Below are 14,934 nucleotides of genomic sequence, written 5' to 3'. Positions count from 1 at the left end.
CAGTCTAGAAAGAACAGCTCCTGTCCTCCAAAAGATAGCTTTGAAGGCACAGATGAGAGGAAGGAAGAAAGAAAAGGAGGGAAAGAGAGAGAGGAAATCCACAGCAACAACAAGGCAACCTCATGTCTGAGTCTAGGAAGACCCAGACCCAATGTCCTTCTGCTGCACGGCCGTAAGTTTCCAGGCTGTCAGGCAGACATTACCAAAAAAAAAAGAGTCAGCCAGGCAGTGGGGGAAGCCTGTGAAGCCACAGTAAAGTGCAGACGTGAAAATCGGAGGAACCCAGGTTTCAGAGCAACTTGCCAACTGCCAGGAAGAGGGTAGCAGGAAGAAGCCTCCAGGCCAAAGCTCAAGTCCACCAGGCAAACCGTCCAACTGGAAACGGGGCTGGGCCAGGCCCTCGTCCCCCTCCCTCCACGTTGTCCCTCCACAGTCTCCCGGCCGGGCACAGAGTAGGACCACAGACTTCCCCTGCATGTTGGCAAAATTTGCATCTGGTTCTCTCCTTAATCAAAGACTAATAAAGAGAAAAAGGAATAGATTCATGGGGGAAAAGAGGACAAACCGAAAAATAGAACAGCATCCAGAAAACAGGAGATCCAACAAAATCTCAGAAAGTATGTGCCATCCTCTATGGAGTACGAGAAGACATAGCTTGTGGGATTCATTGAAACAGTACTGGTTAAGATGAAAACTCAATAGAATGACATGAAAAGGAAGATGGAGGAGATAGTTACACCAAGAAACTAACAGCACAGTCAGATTGAAGTATACACTAAAGAAGGAAAAGGCAGAGTTGATTCATAAAGAAAGAATCAAATCCATGCTGGGCCATTGGCCCGTGTGCCCTCAGACCCTTTCTTGCTGTTCCTGGGTCCTGCTCTGCATCCTGGGTGACAGGGGGAAAGGGAAAGCCCCCTCAAGCTGCACTCAGAGCCCCCATCAGCTGGCTTCTAGTCGGACTCAGCCAATGGGAGACACCATGGGAAACGAGTGTGGAGGAAGAAAGAAACCAGGGTATTTCTCTCTTTTGTCTCTGTCTTGTGTAGCTTCACCAGCAGCACCTGCATCATCTCTGTGACACCAACACCCACCAGACAGCCCCTCCCTTCATGGCCCCAGTCCCCAGTGGGTAGCCCCTGACTCAACTTGCTTCCAGCGGATGGCCCTGGTCTCTGGACTCTGATTAGACTACCTCATCCCACTATCCCACCAACTCTTAAGAGTAATGACAGCTTTCTATTTTGCTAATCTCTAGGCTACTTCACCTTCCCCTTGTTGGAATCTCAGCAGTTTGATTACCTACATAATCAATTCCATGTGTAAAGTTGTTTCTGGTTGAAATACTTAGAGTGGTTTCCTTTGCCTGATTGGACTCTGATACAGGTGGTTTAAATCACAAGTAGCAGAAAACCCAATTCAAACAGGTTTAAATAAGGAAATGTATCTTTTTATCTCATATAACAGTAAGTGCAGAAGTAGCAGGCTTCAGAATTGGTTGTTTCAGTGTCTGGATGATGTCCTCAAAGAACCTGGTGCTTCCCAACTCTCTGCTCTGCCATCCTCAGTGAGTCAGCTTTGTCCTCAGAATGGCTCCCTCATGGTCACAAGATGGCTTCCAGCAACAATGGGCTCGTTTGCTTGTTCATATCCTGTTGTTCCTTTTTTCTAGAAACCCTGAGGAGGTGTCCTCAGTTGGCTTAAACCTGCCCTTCTCTGAACCAATAACTGGCAAAGGAGATTGGATTACCATGATTGGATTAAACTAATCATCTGAATTGTTGGAAAGTCAACCTCAATGTTCACTATAATGAAATACTAATGACAAAAACTATTCTTAAGTGCAAAAAAACCCCCAAGAAACTAAAAGAGAAAGTGATGGTAATAAAGGATAGAGAGCCAACCCACAGATAAGTGATGTTACTACAGAAGGAGCTAGGACAAATGGATCAGAAATAATAACCAAAGACATAATAGAAGAAAACTTAGCTGCACTGAAAGTCTTAACTTTTGGTTGGCAATCGAAAAGGGTGTTCTCTGCAAATCAATGACAGGAGGCACATACCTATATACATTCTAACAAAAATGTTCTAAAAAGACATGGAAAAATCTGGCAAAGTATTTAAGCAGAAAACAGGCTATTCATAAAGGAATAAAAACCAGGCTGGACTCAGATGTTTCTGCTGTAATAGTAACATAAGACAATGAAATATCATCCACCAATTTTGAAAGGAAAATTTGGACACTAGAATTTTAGACTCAGTGAAGATACTTTCATTTTGATGATGAAAGACACTTTTAGATATCAAGGGTTCATAAAACATGCCTTTCTGATGCATTTTCTGAAAAAGAAAAAAATACTTCAATTATTTATCAAAAAGTATTTGCTGAGCACCAGTCATGTCCCAGCAATATACTAGGCACATAGGATAAGTGAGTGAACAGATAAGGGGAAAGAAGTATTCCTGCCTATGTGGAGCTTACATTCTCATGGGGAAGACAGGCATTAAATATTGAGCATGGTCAACAGACCAAAAAAGTGATAAGGACTATAGAGAAATTAAAAGGGTGGAAGGCAGTTGCAATTTTAAGTCAGGCAGTTAGGGTCAGTGACTGCTGAACAAAGACTTGAGAGATGTGAGGGACCCACTGTGTGGATGTCTGGGGAAGAGCAGTCCAGCAGAGGACCAGCCATCTGTAGCCTAAGGCTGGAGTGGGCCGGCCCTGCGCACAGAACCACAGGGGACCAGTGTGGCCAGAGATGGAAGGAGCTAGTGGGATGGGAGTAGGAGATGAGATTAGGGGTGGTAAGGGAGAGGGCACAGGTTGTGTGGGGTCTTACAGGACATTGTAATGACTTTGGCCATTGGAGGGATTTGAGCAGAGGAGTGACGCAATCCAACAATATTTTGTAAAGATCCTCCTCTCGGTGCCATGTTAAGCAGATACTTGAGAAAGAGGAGAACAGATGTGGAAAGATGAGTTAGGAGGGTGTTGCTGTGATTCACAGGAGGGATGATGGTGGTATGGACAAGGGAGGTGATCTGACCCTGGATATATTTTGGAGGTAGAGCCAACAGGATTTTTTAACAGATTGGATGTGGAGTGTAGGAGAAACAGGAGCAATGGATGACTCTGATTCCAGCCCAAGAGACTGCAAGCATGAGTTTGCTATCACTTGGGAATGGGGCAGGTTATGGGTGGCACAGCAGGTTGGGACCTGGTGAACAAGGGAGTTCAGTTTTTGGTATGTTGAGTGTGGGATACAGCCAGGTGTAGCTACAATGTAAGCAGCTGGATATTGAAGCCCAAAGTTTGAGAGGGAGAGATTTGGCCAACCTGGAGATATACCTTTGAGGGTCAGTGACAAAGGATGGTATTTAAAGCCAGGAAACCAGATAAGATCACCAGCAAGTGAGAGTAAACGGAAAAGAGGAACAGGCCTGAATGCAGGGACGGTCCAACATCTGAAGGACGGAGATGAGACAGCAGCTAAGGAAACTGAGGAGGGGCAACCAGCGAGGTGGAAGGAATGAGAGCACACCTTCCTCAAAGCCAAGTGAAGGCTGCATTGAGGTGGAAGCCATCGTCAACATGTCAGACGTGGCTGACACAGCAAGTAAAGTGAGGCAGAGCATGGACCACTGGCGAGGCAGAGCCTGGGCCAAGAGCAGCATTGGTGCCTTTGGTAAGGACAGTATGGGGGAGTGGCTGGGGCTAATGGCCCATTGAGGTGGATGTGCTCCAGCTGACAAAGAGATAACACTAAAGAAGAGCTCAGGAATGAGGAAATCCATCCCCAGATTCTCCCCACTCTTCCCCCTAAATATATCTCAAAATCTCCTACCCTCCTGACTGCCACCACCTGAGCTGAGGCCACCACCATCTCTCCCCTAGATGGACGCATCTTCTTCACCGGGCTCTCTGTCTCCTCTAAACTATTCCCCAGATCCAGCCTTGGTGATATGTCCTTGTTTGGTTGGTTGGTTGGTTGGTTGGTTGGTTGGTTGGTTGGTTGGTTGGTTGGTTTGGTTTGGTTTGGTTTTTGAGAGAGGGTCTCACTCTGTTGCCTAGGCTGGAGTGCAGCAGTGCAATCATAGCTCACTGCAGCGTTGACCTTCCAGGCTCAAGCAATTCTTCCACCTCAGTCTCCTGGGTAGCTGGGATTACAGGTGCACACCATCACACCCAGCTAATTTTTTGTATTTTTTGTAGAAACAGGGTTTCTCCATGTTGCCCAGGCTGGTCTCAAACTCCTAGACTCAAGTCATCTGCCTGCCTTGGCTTCCCAAAGTGCTGGGATTACAGGCATGAGCCACCACACCCAGCTTTGGTGATATTTCTAAAATTAAAATCAGACCCAGCCTCTCCTCCACTCATACCTGGCAAGTGCTCCCTGTGCCAGCCTCCTTCTCAGGCAGATAATGGACTCCATGGTCTTCCCTGCTTTCCTCTCCTGTTTCATTTCCGAGCACTCCCCGTGTCAGACTCATGCCCCAGCCAACACTATTTGCTCCTTCTCACCCCCCAAACCTGGCATAATACGTCTTCTCTGCCTAGAACACTCTTGTCCCCAGAACTCTCCATGCCTTTTTTTTCCCCCTGCTAACTCCTGCTCCAGAGCTAGGTCTCGGCTTGGATGTCACTTCTTCCAGAAATCTTCCCCTGAACTCCCCCTCATATGACCACAGCACTGTATTGTTGTTGTTATATTTGGGACTGTAAAGCTCTATGAAGGTGGAGCTGGCCATCATAGCATGCAGACATAACACAATCCCTGCCTTCTAGTAGGAGCTCGGCAAATACCTACCTACAGAAGGGATGGCTTAAGGGACAGGTGGTGAGCATACAACCCAGCTATAACAGGGACAAATAATTGGGAAGCACATTGTAAAACTAAATGCAAATACCAAAATGGTTACTGAAGGAGATACGTGATATAAGTATGATCAGATAATAATGACAACCTGGAACTAAAACTCCAGTATTATTAAGAAAGGAAGGGAGAAGAACTGGTTAAGAGAGAAATGTAAGAGAAAGGATGATGGCATATCCGGAACATAAAAGATACTATTTAGATTTTTAGAGAACTATAGGTGTGTGTATATATATATATATGTGTATACATATATATATATATATATATATATTTTTTTTTTTTTTGAGACGGAGTCTCACTCTGTCGCCAGGCTGGAGTGCAGTGGCGTGATCTCAACTCACTGCAACCTCTGCCTCCTGGGTTCAAGTGATTCTCCTGCTTCAGCCTCCTGAGTAGCTGGGACTACAGGTGCATGCCACCACACTATGTTGGCCAGGATGGTCTCCATCTCTTGACCTCGTGATCTACCCGCCTCAGCCTCCCAAAGTGTTGGGATTACAGGCGTGAGCCACTGCATCAGGCCTAGGTTGATATTTTTTTTTATTTTGAAGGTAACTAATAGCATTTTAAAGACAATGCATACTTCCAAAATACGGAAGATGAATCCAAAGAAAATACAAACATGTACAACAGAACCAGAAAACAAAGGAAACAAGAAGCAGAAAAAAAAACAAAAAGAATAAAGTGAGACCGGAGTGAGACCAAACGCTTGATTTATAATAATAAATGAAAATTGCTTAAACTACCCTCTTACCAACACAGACTCTCAAATACATTTAAAACAAAGTGAAACAAAAGGTTAAAATTTAAAAATGAGGCCAGGTATGGTGGCACGCACCTGTAATCCCAGCGCTTTGGGAGGCCGAGGAGGGTGGATGACCTGAGATCAGGGGTTTAAGACCAGCCTGGCCAACATGGTGAAACCCCATCTCTACAAAAATACAAAAAAATTAGCCAGGGATAATGGCGGGTCCCTGTAATCCCAGCTACTCGGGAGGCTGAGGCGGGAGAATTGCTTGAACCCAGGAGATGGAGGTTGCAGTGAGCCAAGATCTCGCGATTGCACCTGAGCCTGGGTGACAGAGCAAGGCTCTGTCTCAAAAAAAAAAAAAAAAAAATTAAAGAATGAGCAGAGATAATTCTGGCAAAAAAAAAATGTACTTTTATATCAATATGCAAATAGAATTCCAAGGAAATACACAAAATGAGAGGGGAAAAAATATTCATTTGATATTGACCAAGGATATAACCCACAGTGAAAAGATAACCATTATAAACTTTATGTGCCAAAGAAGATTGTGTTAAAACAGAGAAATTGACTGAAAAATAATTTAGGTGATTCTTAATTCATATCACAGACCAAGTGAGCCAAAAAAAAAAAAAAATGAAGTGCAGTAGCTCCAAATCATAAATGTGACAAACATATTTTGAACCAAATGAAATGTGACTTCTGCTAGTGCCAAAACAGACATTGTCTACAGCCATATTGCAATATACCAGAAAATTAATAGTAAAAAGTCTGTTCATTTTAAAAAATAACATAACCATTTGAAAATGTTATAGCACACTCTCAAATAACTACTGCCTCAACAGTTATTTAACTGCAGACTATTTAAGAAAGACGAGCCGGGTGTAGTGGCTCACATCTATAATCCCAGCGCTTTGGGAGACTGCAGTGGGAAGATCGCTTGAACCCAGGAGTTCAAAACCAGCCTGGGCAACATAGTGAGACCTTGTCTCTACAAAAAAAAATTTAAAATTAGCCTGGCATAGTGGCATGCACCTGTAGTCCCAGCTACTCAGGAGGCTGAGGTGGGAGGTTCACTTCAGTCCAGGAGGTCAAGGCTGTAGTGAGCCATGATCACACCACTGCACTGCAGCATAGGTGACAGAGCAAGACCCTGTCTCAAAAAAGGAAGGAAAGAAGGAAGGAAGGAAGGAAGGAAGGAGGGAAGGAGGGAAGGAGGGAAGGGAACACTGCCTCAAAACTCTTGGCTATGACCCTACCAACGTTCAAAGGGAAATTTATACCATGTTGAAAGTTGCCTTTATTATGACTCTAGGAAAAAAATGTTATGAAATTAACTGAGCAGTCAATCCAAGGAGCATGAAAGACAAACAAAACATACCTAAGGAGATAGGAGAAAGGAGTTAATAATGATAAAGGCAAAAATTAATGGGTTATAATATTTTAAAAGAGAACTGATCAACAAAATCCAATAGCTGATTTCTTGAAAAAAGGAGTAAAATGGAAAAACCTCCAGCAAAACTAAACAGGAAAAAAAGCATTGAAAATACAATTACAGTGAATTTCAAATGAGAAAAGGGTGCTTATTCATCGATAGAGTGAAGATCTCTTCCTTCCACCTTTATGGATCCATATGGACCTCATTCTACAGCTCTCGGCCCTCTGCCTTCCAGCTGGGTATAGCCAGTGGGGTGTCCCGGCAGCAGGAGGGAGGAAAGGAGAGTGAGGGCAGAACATGCATTCTCTGGGCTGGCTCTTTGCCTCAGGCTAGCTGTGTATCCCCAAGCAAGGACTGCTGCTTCTGCTAAGACAGCTCACCTGACTGGCCCTTCAGCCCAGGGTGGTAATACCTCTGCCACGACCCTACATTGCTGCCCTGACCCTTGTCAGTTTCCTCGTACCCACATCTGGTTAAATAGTTCCTGTATCAATAAACACTTCTGGAATGATCCCATATCGAACTCGCCATCTCTTTTTTTTTTAGACGGAGTCTTGCTCTGTCACCCAGGCTGGAGTGCAGTAGCATGATCTCAGCTCACTGCAACCTCCACCTCCTGGATTCAAGCAATTCTCCTACCTCTGCCTCCCGAGGAGCTGGGACTACAGATGTGCACCACTGTGCCTGGCTAATTTTATTGTATTTTTAGTAGAGATGGAGCTTCACCATGTTGGCCAGGCTAGTATCGAACTCCTGACCTCAGGTGATCCACCCACCTCGGCCTCCCAAAGTGCTGGAATTACAGGAGTGAGCCACCGTGCCTGGCTTCTCCATCCCTTTTCTAATGGACCTTGACTGTTATCTATGCAATGCTAAATTTCTTTAAAATGAAGATTATTTTCCAGGAAAATATAGATTAACAAAATGGATTCAAGAAGAAATCAAAATAAAATGTGCCAATAACCATGAAAGAAATGAAAACTATCAAATTACTACCTACAGCTAAATGCCAGGCATAGACAATGTCAAATGCAAGATCTACTGTGCCTTCCTGATTCCAATAATGGTCTACTTGTTAAAATCTTCCCAAGTATTAAAAAAAAAACAAATTTTCTCAGATAGTTTTACTAAGTTAACATAAAATGATGTTAAAACTTGACAAAAATAGCTCAAAAATAAAACTATAAACCAAATTTATTAAGAGATTTAAAAATCTTAGTAAATTGAGTCTGGCACTGTATTATATATACTATACTATTTCAAATGAGAAAAGTGTGCTTATTAATAGATACGGTGAAGTTCTAGCCTGATCTAGTATATATAATAGCGTATATATCCCTCTCTGATATATACTGATATTATCATTATATATTTTTATATATAATATGTGTATTAAATATAGAAGAATAGCCAAATAGGGCCTGTTTTATGAAGGCAAAAATGGTTCAGTATAGGAAAATCTTTTTTTTTTTTTTTTTTTGAAACAGAGTCTCATTCTTGTCACCCAGGCTGGAGTGCAGTGGCATGATCTCAGCTCACTGCAAACTCCGCCTCCCGGGTTCAAGCAATTCTCCTGCCTCAGCCTCCCAAGTAGCTGGGATTACACGCGTGCACCATCATGCCTGGCTAATTTTTGTATTTTTAGTAGAGAAGGGGTTTCATCATGTTGGTCAGGCTGGTCTTGAACTCCTGACCTCAGGTAATCCACTTACCTCAGCCTCTCAAAGGGCTGGGATTACAGGCATGAGCCACCACTTCTGACCTGGAAAATCTTTTTCTATCAACTTGGTTAGAAAAAGGCAAAAAATGAAATTACATCTTAAACTTTGTAGTAACCTAGGAATAGAAAGATATTTTCTTAACTTAGAACAGGGTATCTATTTGAAACTAATGTTCAAGGTTATATTTATGGTGAAACATTAGAGACAATCCTATTAAAGTTAGGAATAAGATAATTATGCATGCTATTAACGTTCTTATTTAGCATTAAACGGAAAAGCTCTAGCCAGTGTAATAAGACAAGAAATATTAATATTGAGGAGAAAAAAATATCATTATTTGCAAAATTATTGTCTACCTGAAAATAACCCTAATAAATAAAATGTACTTACAAATCAGTGAAGAAATGAACACACCAATAGAAAAATGAGCAAAAGACATAATTGAGCAGTTCACAAAGGAAGAAAAACAAATGGTCAAACAAACAAAACAAAAGTAAATAGTCCATACTGGGCTGGGCGCAGTGGCTCACGCCTGTAATCCCAGCACTTTGGGAGGCTGAGGTGGGCAGATCACGAGGTCAGGAGTTCAAGACCAGCCTGGCCAACATGGTGAAACCCCGTCTCTAATAAAAATACAAAAATCAGCCGGGTGTGGTGGCACCTGCCTGTAGTCCCAGCTACTTGGGAGGCTGAGGCAGGAGAATGGCGTGAACTGGGAGGCAGAGGTTGCAGTGAGCCAAGATCGTGCCACTGCACCCCAGCCTGGGTGACAGAGCAAGACTCCATCCAAAAAAAAAAAAAAAAAGGATACTTGCTTGTAAATAGATTCACAATCTATTCTGCATGGAAAAAAATCAGATTTCAAAATCATATGCAAAGCATTCACCCATTGTTGTCATATATATTAATTTTCTGTCTAAACACATAAAACATTAGCATACACAAAATGTTAATAGTAGTTACCTCTAACCAGAGGAATATGAATTTTTTTTTTAGTTTGTCATATTTGTATTTTAAAGGGGTTTTAGGTCTGGAGCTGTGGAGAAGGGAGGCAAGTTGTGAAGTGAGCAGCCTCCATGAGTGACTTAAATACTTTCTTTTGTTAGACTCTGTGTCCATAGAGCCCCAGTAGACATGACGCAGGGCAGGCCCCAGTAGTGGTTCAGGTCCTTGCTGCAGATACATGGTAGCTGGGCTTAGAAAAGTTGCATAACCTCTGGTCTCTCAACCAAGAAAAAGAAAGAACAATTGTACAACACTTGGCAAATCTTAGACCTCAAAAAGAGAGAGCTATGAAATTGCCCTGCCCCTCTCCAAAATCGAATCTGAATTTGGTCCAGCTTCTTTTTTTTTTTGAGACTGAGTTTCACTCTTGTTGCCCAGGCTGGAGTGCAATGGTGCAATCTCGGCTCACCACAACCTCCGCCTCCCAGGTTCAAGCGAATCTCCTGTGTCAGCCTCCCGTGTAGCTGGGATTACAGGCATGTGCCACCACACCCAGCTAATTTTTGTATTTTAAGTAGAGACGGTGTTTCTCCATGTTGGTCAGCCTGATCTTGAACTCCCAACCTCAGGTGATCCGCCTGCCTCAGCCTCCCAAAGTGCTGAGCCACTGCGCCCGGCAACTGAATTTGGTCCAGCTTCTAAATCCAACTACTAATTTACAGAAAACAGAGGAAGAGCAGCATGTCCACAAATCCCACAGGGTTGTAATCAGCAAAAGCCCCACAGTGAGAAACGCTGCAGGACAAATAACCCAGTTCCCACCACAAATAAGTCACATGAAACAAAAAAGACATCTAAAAATACATCACAGCAACCAGTCTCATTATGTCAGCCTTAACTGGAATGATTATTCAAACAAACAAATTATTTTGTTAATATAATGGCATTTAAGAGAAATCTGTGAATTTAAACACTGATTGTATATGACGTGATATTATGAAACTTGTTAATTTCTCAGGTGCTATAATATTATCTTTGTTTCTTCAAAGGGTCATATAAAAGATGCACTGAAATACAGATAAAATTATAGGATACATGGAATTTGCTTTAATCTTAGGAGAAGTGGATGGGAAGGATCAACCATGGGTTGATGGGGGGGTTGGTACATGGGAGTTTATCATACTATTGGCACTACTTTTTTGTATGAAGGTTCAAACTTCTCCAAAACAAAAAAATGTTTATTTTTTAAAAGCAAATAGTGTTCGCATCTTTAGAATTATAAATTTGTGAATAAGGCAATAGGAATCTTTGCCAGTGGGGACTGTGAAAATAAAATGGAAATGCCAAGTCAAGAGGAAATTCAACAGGAAAACAATTCCTCTTCCCCAATTCTCAATTTCCTGACACATTTGAAAATTGAGGTAAGAAATTGGGAACACCATCCTCGGGCCAAACTTCCTCCTAGCAGAACTTCATTCCTTTTCTCTGAGCAGCTCTCTGGGGGCCAAGGAGGCCTGCCAAGCCATCAGTATAGCCCCCCTGGGAACCTGAATGCTTAAGCACTTGGCCCAGACTTTGGCTGGGCGGCCATCATGATGGGAAGGAGGGCTCCCTTGCAGAGCCGTTGCCTTGTGTCTTTGTGTGCACTAATTCATGTGATCCCTGCAGCAACCCTGTGGTACTGCTCTGTTGCTGTTCCCTGTGTGGCTTGGGCGTAGGGAGGTCACACAGCTAGGGAGAGCATCCCCCCACACTCCCTCCTTTCCCCACTGAGACCCAGAACCCAGTCGGCCTACGCTGCGTCTTTCACCTCTTCCCACCAGGTGCTGAAGACCTGCGCATCTGTCCCCGCAGTCATCGAGGTACTTTTCAACTCCTACCCTCAGCTCTGCGTGTCAGAGTCCTGGAAGGAAGTGATTCCTGAGGAAGTATTCCAGGCAAGAGGGCTGCCTTTCTGCCCATCTTTAGTACAAAACTTTTGTCTGTTTTTGCCTCTTTGCATGGGGAGTTTTGCACTGATATTCGGCTAAGTATTATACATCTGAAAAAGGAAGAATGGGAAATGAGGGTGTATTTGCACATTTCTGGTTTTTTCTGGAGGCTCCATAATCACACAGCCAGGAGCTTGTTATAGTAGTTGCGGTGCCGTGGCCTCAAGGAGCTCAGAGCCCCGTGCTGGCCTGAAAAATGCCAGGGTTCTCTTAACCAGTGTCCAAAGAAAGGCCAGAGCTGCCTGAATCCACGGGCCTAGCTCCATGTCAGGACATACTAATCTGGCCCTGTGAGTCAGCTTCATGCTCCAGCAGCTCAAGATATGACCAAGGAAGCTATGGGGATTACATCTATCCACAACAAAGTCCACAGGTGACTGTCCATTAAAAGAGAGTGAGAACAGGCCAGGTGCGGTGGCTCATGCCTGTAATCCTAGCACTTTGAGAGGCCAAGGCAGGCAGATCGCTTGAGGTCAGGAGTTCAAGACCAGACTGGCCAACATGGTGAAAGCTTGTCCTTACTGAAAATACAGAAATTACCCAGGCATGGTGGCAAGTGCATGTAATGCCAGTTACTCAGGAGGCTAAGGCAGGAGAATAGCTTGAGCCCAGGAGGCAGAGGGTGTAATAAGCTGAGATCGTGCCACTGCACTCCAGCCTGGGCAACAGAGCTAGACTCCATCTCGAAAAAAAAAAAGAGAGTGAGAAGAGTTGTGTGTGTTTTTTCTGTTTCACTGACTTGAGTCACGTGTGCATGACTGGCCACCAGACCAGTGCCATGCACTCGCTCCTGAGCCCCTCCCTGGCAAAAGGGAAGAGCTGGTCATGACTGGGGGAGATGAACAGGGCCACCCCGGAGCTGTAGGGCTGCTGTGCAAAGAGGATGGAGCAAAACGGAATTCGGGGAGACCACCTGGAGCATCTGAAGTCACCCCAGTCAGAATCCCCTCTCACTCGGCAGGAACTGTGCTTTGGGAGAGCACACAAGCCCCTGGGGTAGAGGGTGGTTCCCACAAAATGGTGCGTCTCTCTCCAGTGTGCTTATCTGGGATCAGTTAGCCATAGAAAAGCCCGCTTGTACCATCAGTGGTCTGGCTAAGAAGAAAACGTATGTTGGTTCCACGTGCCCAGATTTCTAATCCACCTGCCTTCCCTTCCAGATGCACAAGCCGTTCTACCAGTCCCTCTTTGCCTTGGCCCTCACCCCACGCTGCCTGCAGCATCTTTGCCGCTGTGCCCTTCGCAGACTGTTTGGCAAAAGGTGCTTTGACCTCATCCCCCTGTTACCCTTGCCAAAGCCCCTGCAGAATTATCTACTTTTGGAGCCACGGGGTGTTTTGCACTGAAACGCAGAACGCTGCAACCAATACTGTTGTTCTCCTCGCTGACCTTCCATGGAGGCCGTGTGTTGGAGAGTGCCCTGATGCAGATGGAGGTGATGGGAGTTCCCTTCCCACTTGCTCTCCGTGGGACCGGGTGAAGCACAGACCTTGCCAAGCTTCAGGTTCACCTCGAAATGGAATTGGCAACAAAAGCCCTTTCTGCCTCTCAGGGTCACTTGTGAAAATCCAGTGAAATGGTGACTATCACAGCACTTGGTCTGGGAAAGTACTTTTCAACAACAGTTAAGCCAAAAGGTACAGTGAGTCCTCACTTAAGGTCTTCGATAGGTTCTAGGGAACCAGCTTTAAGCGAAATGAGGTATAACAATGCCAGTTTTCCCAAGGTTAATTGATATAAACAAGAGTGATGTTCCTACAGCATATTTCTGGTCACAAAAAGATCACCACACTTCTAAATAAAGACCAATACAATTCTAATAGTAAATATTGAAATAAAGGCAAGCTACACATACCTTTAAAAGAGATTAATAACAAGTAAGATAATTATTTACCCAATTTTTGGTGAATCAGTATGTGATGGTGGTTGTCCTGCTGGTGGGTTAGATCAAGGAATAAATGTTTGCAAAACGAACCTTGTCAGGAGCACCTCCTACCACCACGAAGTTCAGAACAGTCACCAATGTGGCAGGCTTGCTAGGCCCTCTCATACTGCATCATTTATTGTCATGCATTTGGATGATTATTGTATGCCTTATGAATTTTTACTTTACAATAATTTGTATTCATTCATTCATTCATTCATATTCTAATGTGCTTATTCTAGTTCAGGGTCGTGGGTGGCCAGAGTCCACCCCAGCAACTCAGTGTGCAGGGCAGGAACCAGGCCTGGACGGGGTGCTGTTCCATCGCAGGGTGCCCACACACCCCCCACACCCACCCATCCACACACAACACTGGGACAATTCAGACACGACAGCTCACCTCACCTGCTCAGCTTTGGGATGTGGGTGGGAACTGGAGCACCCAGAGAAAACCCACACAGACAGTGGCCTTGCCCAGGAATCAGTCTTGTTTCTTTTTTGTTTTTTTGTTTGTTTGTTTTGAGACTGGTGCGAGACTGGCACAATCTTGGCTCACCGCAACCTCCGCCTCCCAGGTTCAAGCAATTCTCCTGCTTCAGCCTTCCTAGTAGCTGGGATAACAGGCATGTGCCAGCACGCCCGGCTAATTTTTTATTTTTAGTAGAGACGGGGTTTCTCCATGTTCATCAGGCTGGTCTCAAACTCCTGATCTCAGGTGATCTACCCGCCTCGGCCTCCCAAAGTGCTGGGATTACAGGCATGAGTCACCACGCCCAGCCGAATCAGTTTTGTTTCTTATCGGTGTTATAATAAAATGACATTAAACAAAACATTATTTAAGGACCTACTGTATATGTATTTTTCCAGTGTGTTAGCAGCCCTCATGCTGCCCCTGAGCCTTGGGACCCTCCCCTCACAGAGAGGCCTCTCACCCCGCTGAGGCCCGACCACCCGGGGAAACTCTGTACCCTAGATCACAACGGACCTGCATGTTGAGAAAGGACACTTGCAACCAAGGCACGTGCACCTGCCCAGGGCCTGTCGGTGCTCTCAGTGCTCCCAAGCATATTACAGCCCAGAGCTCCCCAGGAGGACACCGGCAGGATGGTGAGTGGAAGTTTCCATCCTGTGTGAGTCTTCATGTGACACCCTCACCAAAAGCCACTGCTCCAGCTCCAGGAACAATCTGGGAAGTCAGATGCCAGGAACAGACACAGGTTGATCAAAGGGGCCTTCAGCTCAGCCTGAGCGTCACATGCCAAGAGAGATGCTCTAGACAACAAGGACT

General features: G+C 44.6%; 1 protein-coding gene across 1 annotated transcript in view; it reads left to right on the top strand.

The window, feature by feature from the left end:
- The window catches only part of ASB18 (ankyrin repeat and SOCS box containing 18), a 71,060-nt gene extending 56,145 nt beyond the window's left edge, over positions 1-14,915 (top strand). Inside the window, exons 5-6 of the mRNA XM_031008892.2 lie at positions 11,555-11,668; positions 12,883-14,915. Of these exons, the coding sequence (XP_030864752.2) occupies positions 11,555-11,668; positions 12,883-13,068 (300 nt within the window). The 3' untranslated portion in view covers positions 13,069-14,915. The remainder of the gene's footprint in view (positions 1-11,554; positions 11,669-12,882) is intronic.
- The last annotated feature ends 19 nt before the right edge of the window (positions 14,916-14,934 follow it).

Source organism: Gorilla gorilla, chromosome 11, assembly GCF_029281585.2.
Source record: "Gorilla gorilla gorilla isolate KB3781 chromosome 11, NHGRI_mGorGor1-v2.1_pri, whole genome shotgun sequence".
Classification (NCBI taxonomy): domain Eukaryota; kingdom Metazoa; phylum Chordata; class Mammalia; order Primates; family Hominidae; genus Gorilla; species Gorilla gorilla.
This window is presented reverse-complemented; position numbering and strand designations above follow the sequence as displayed.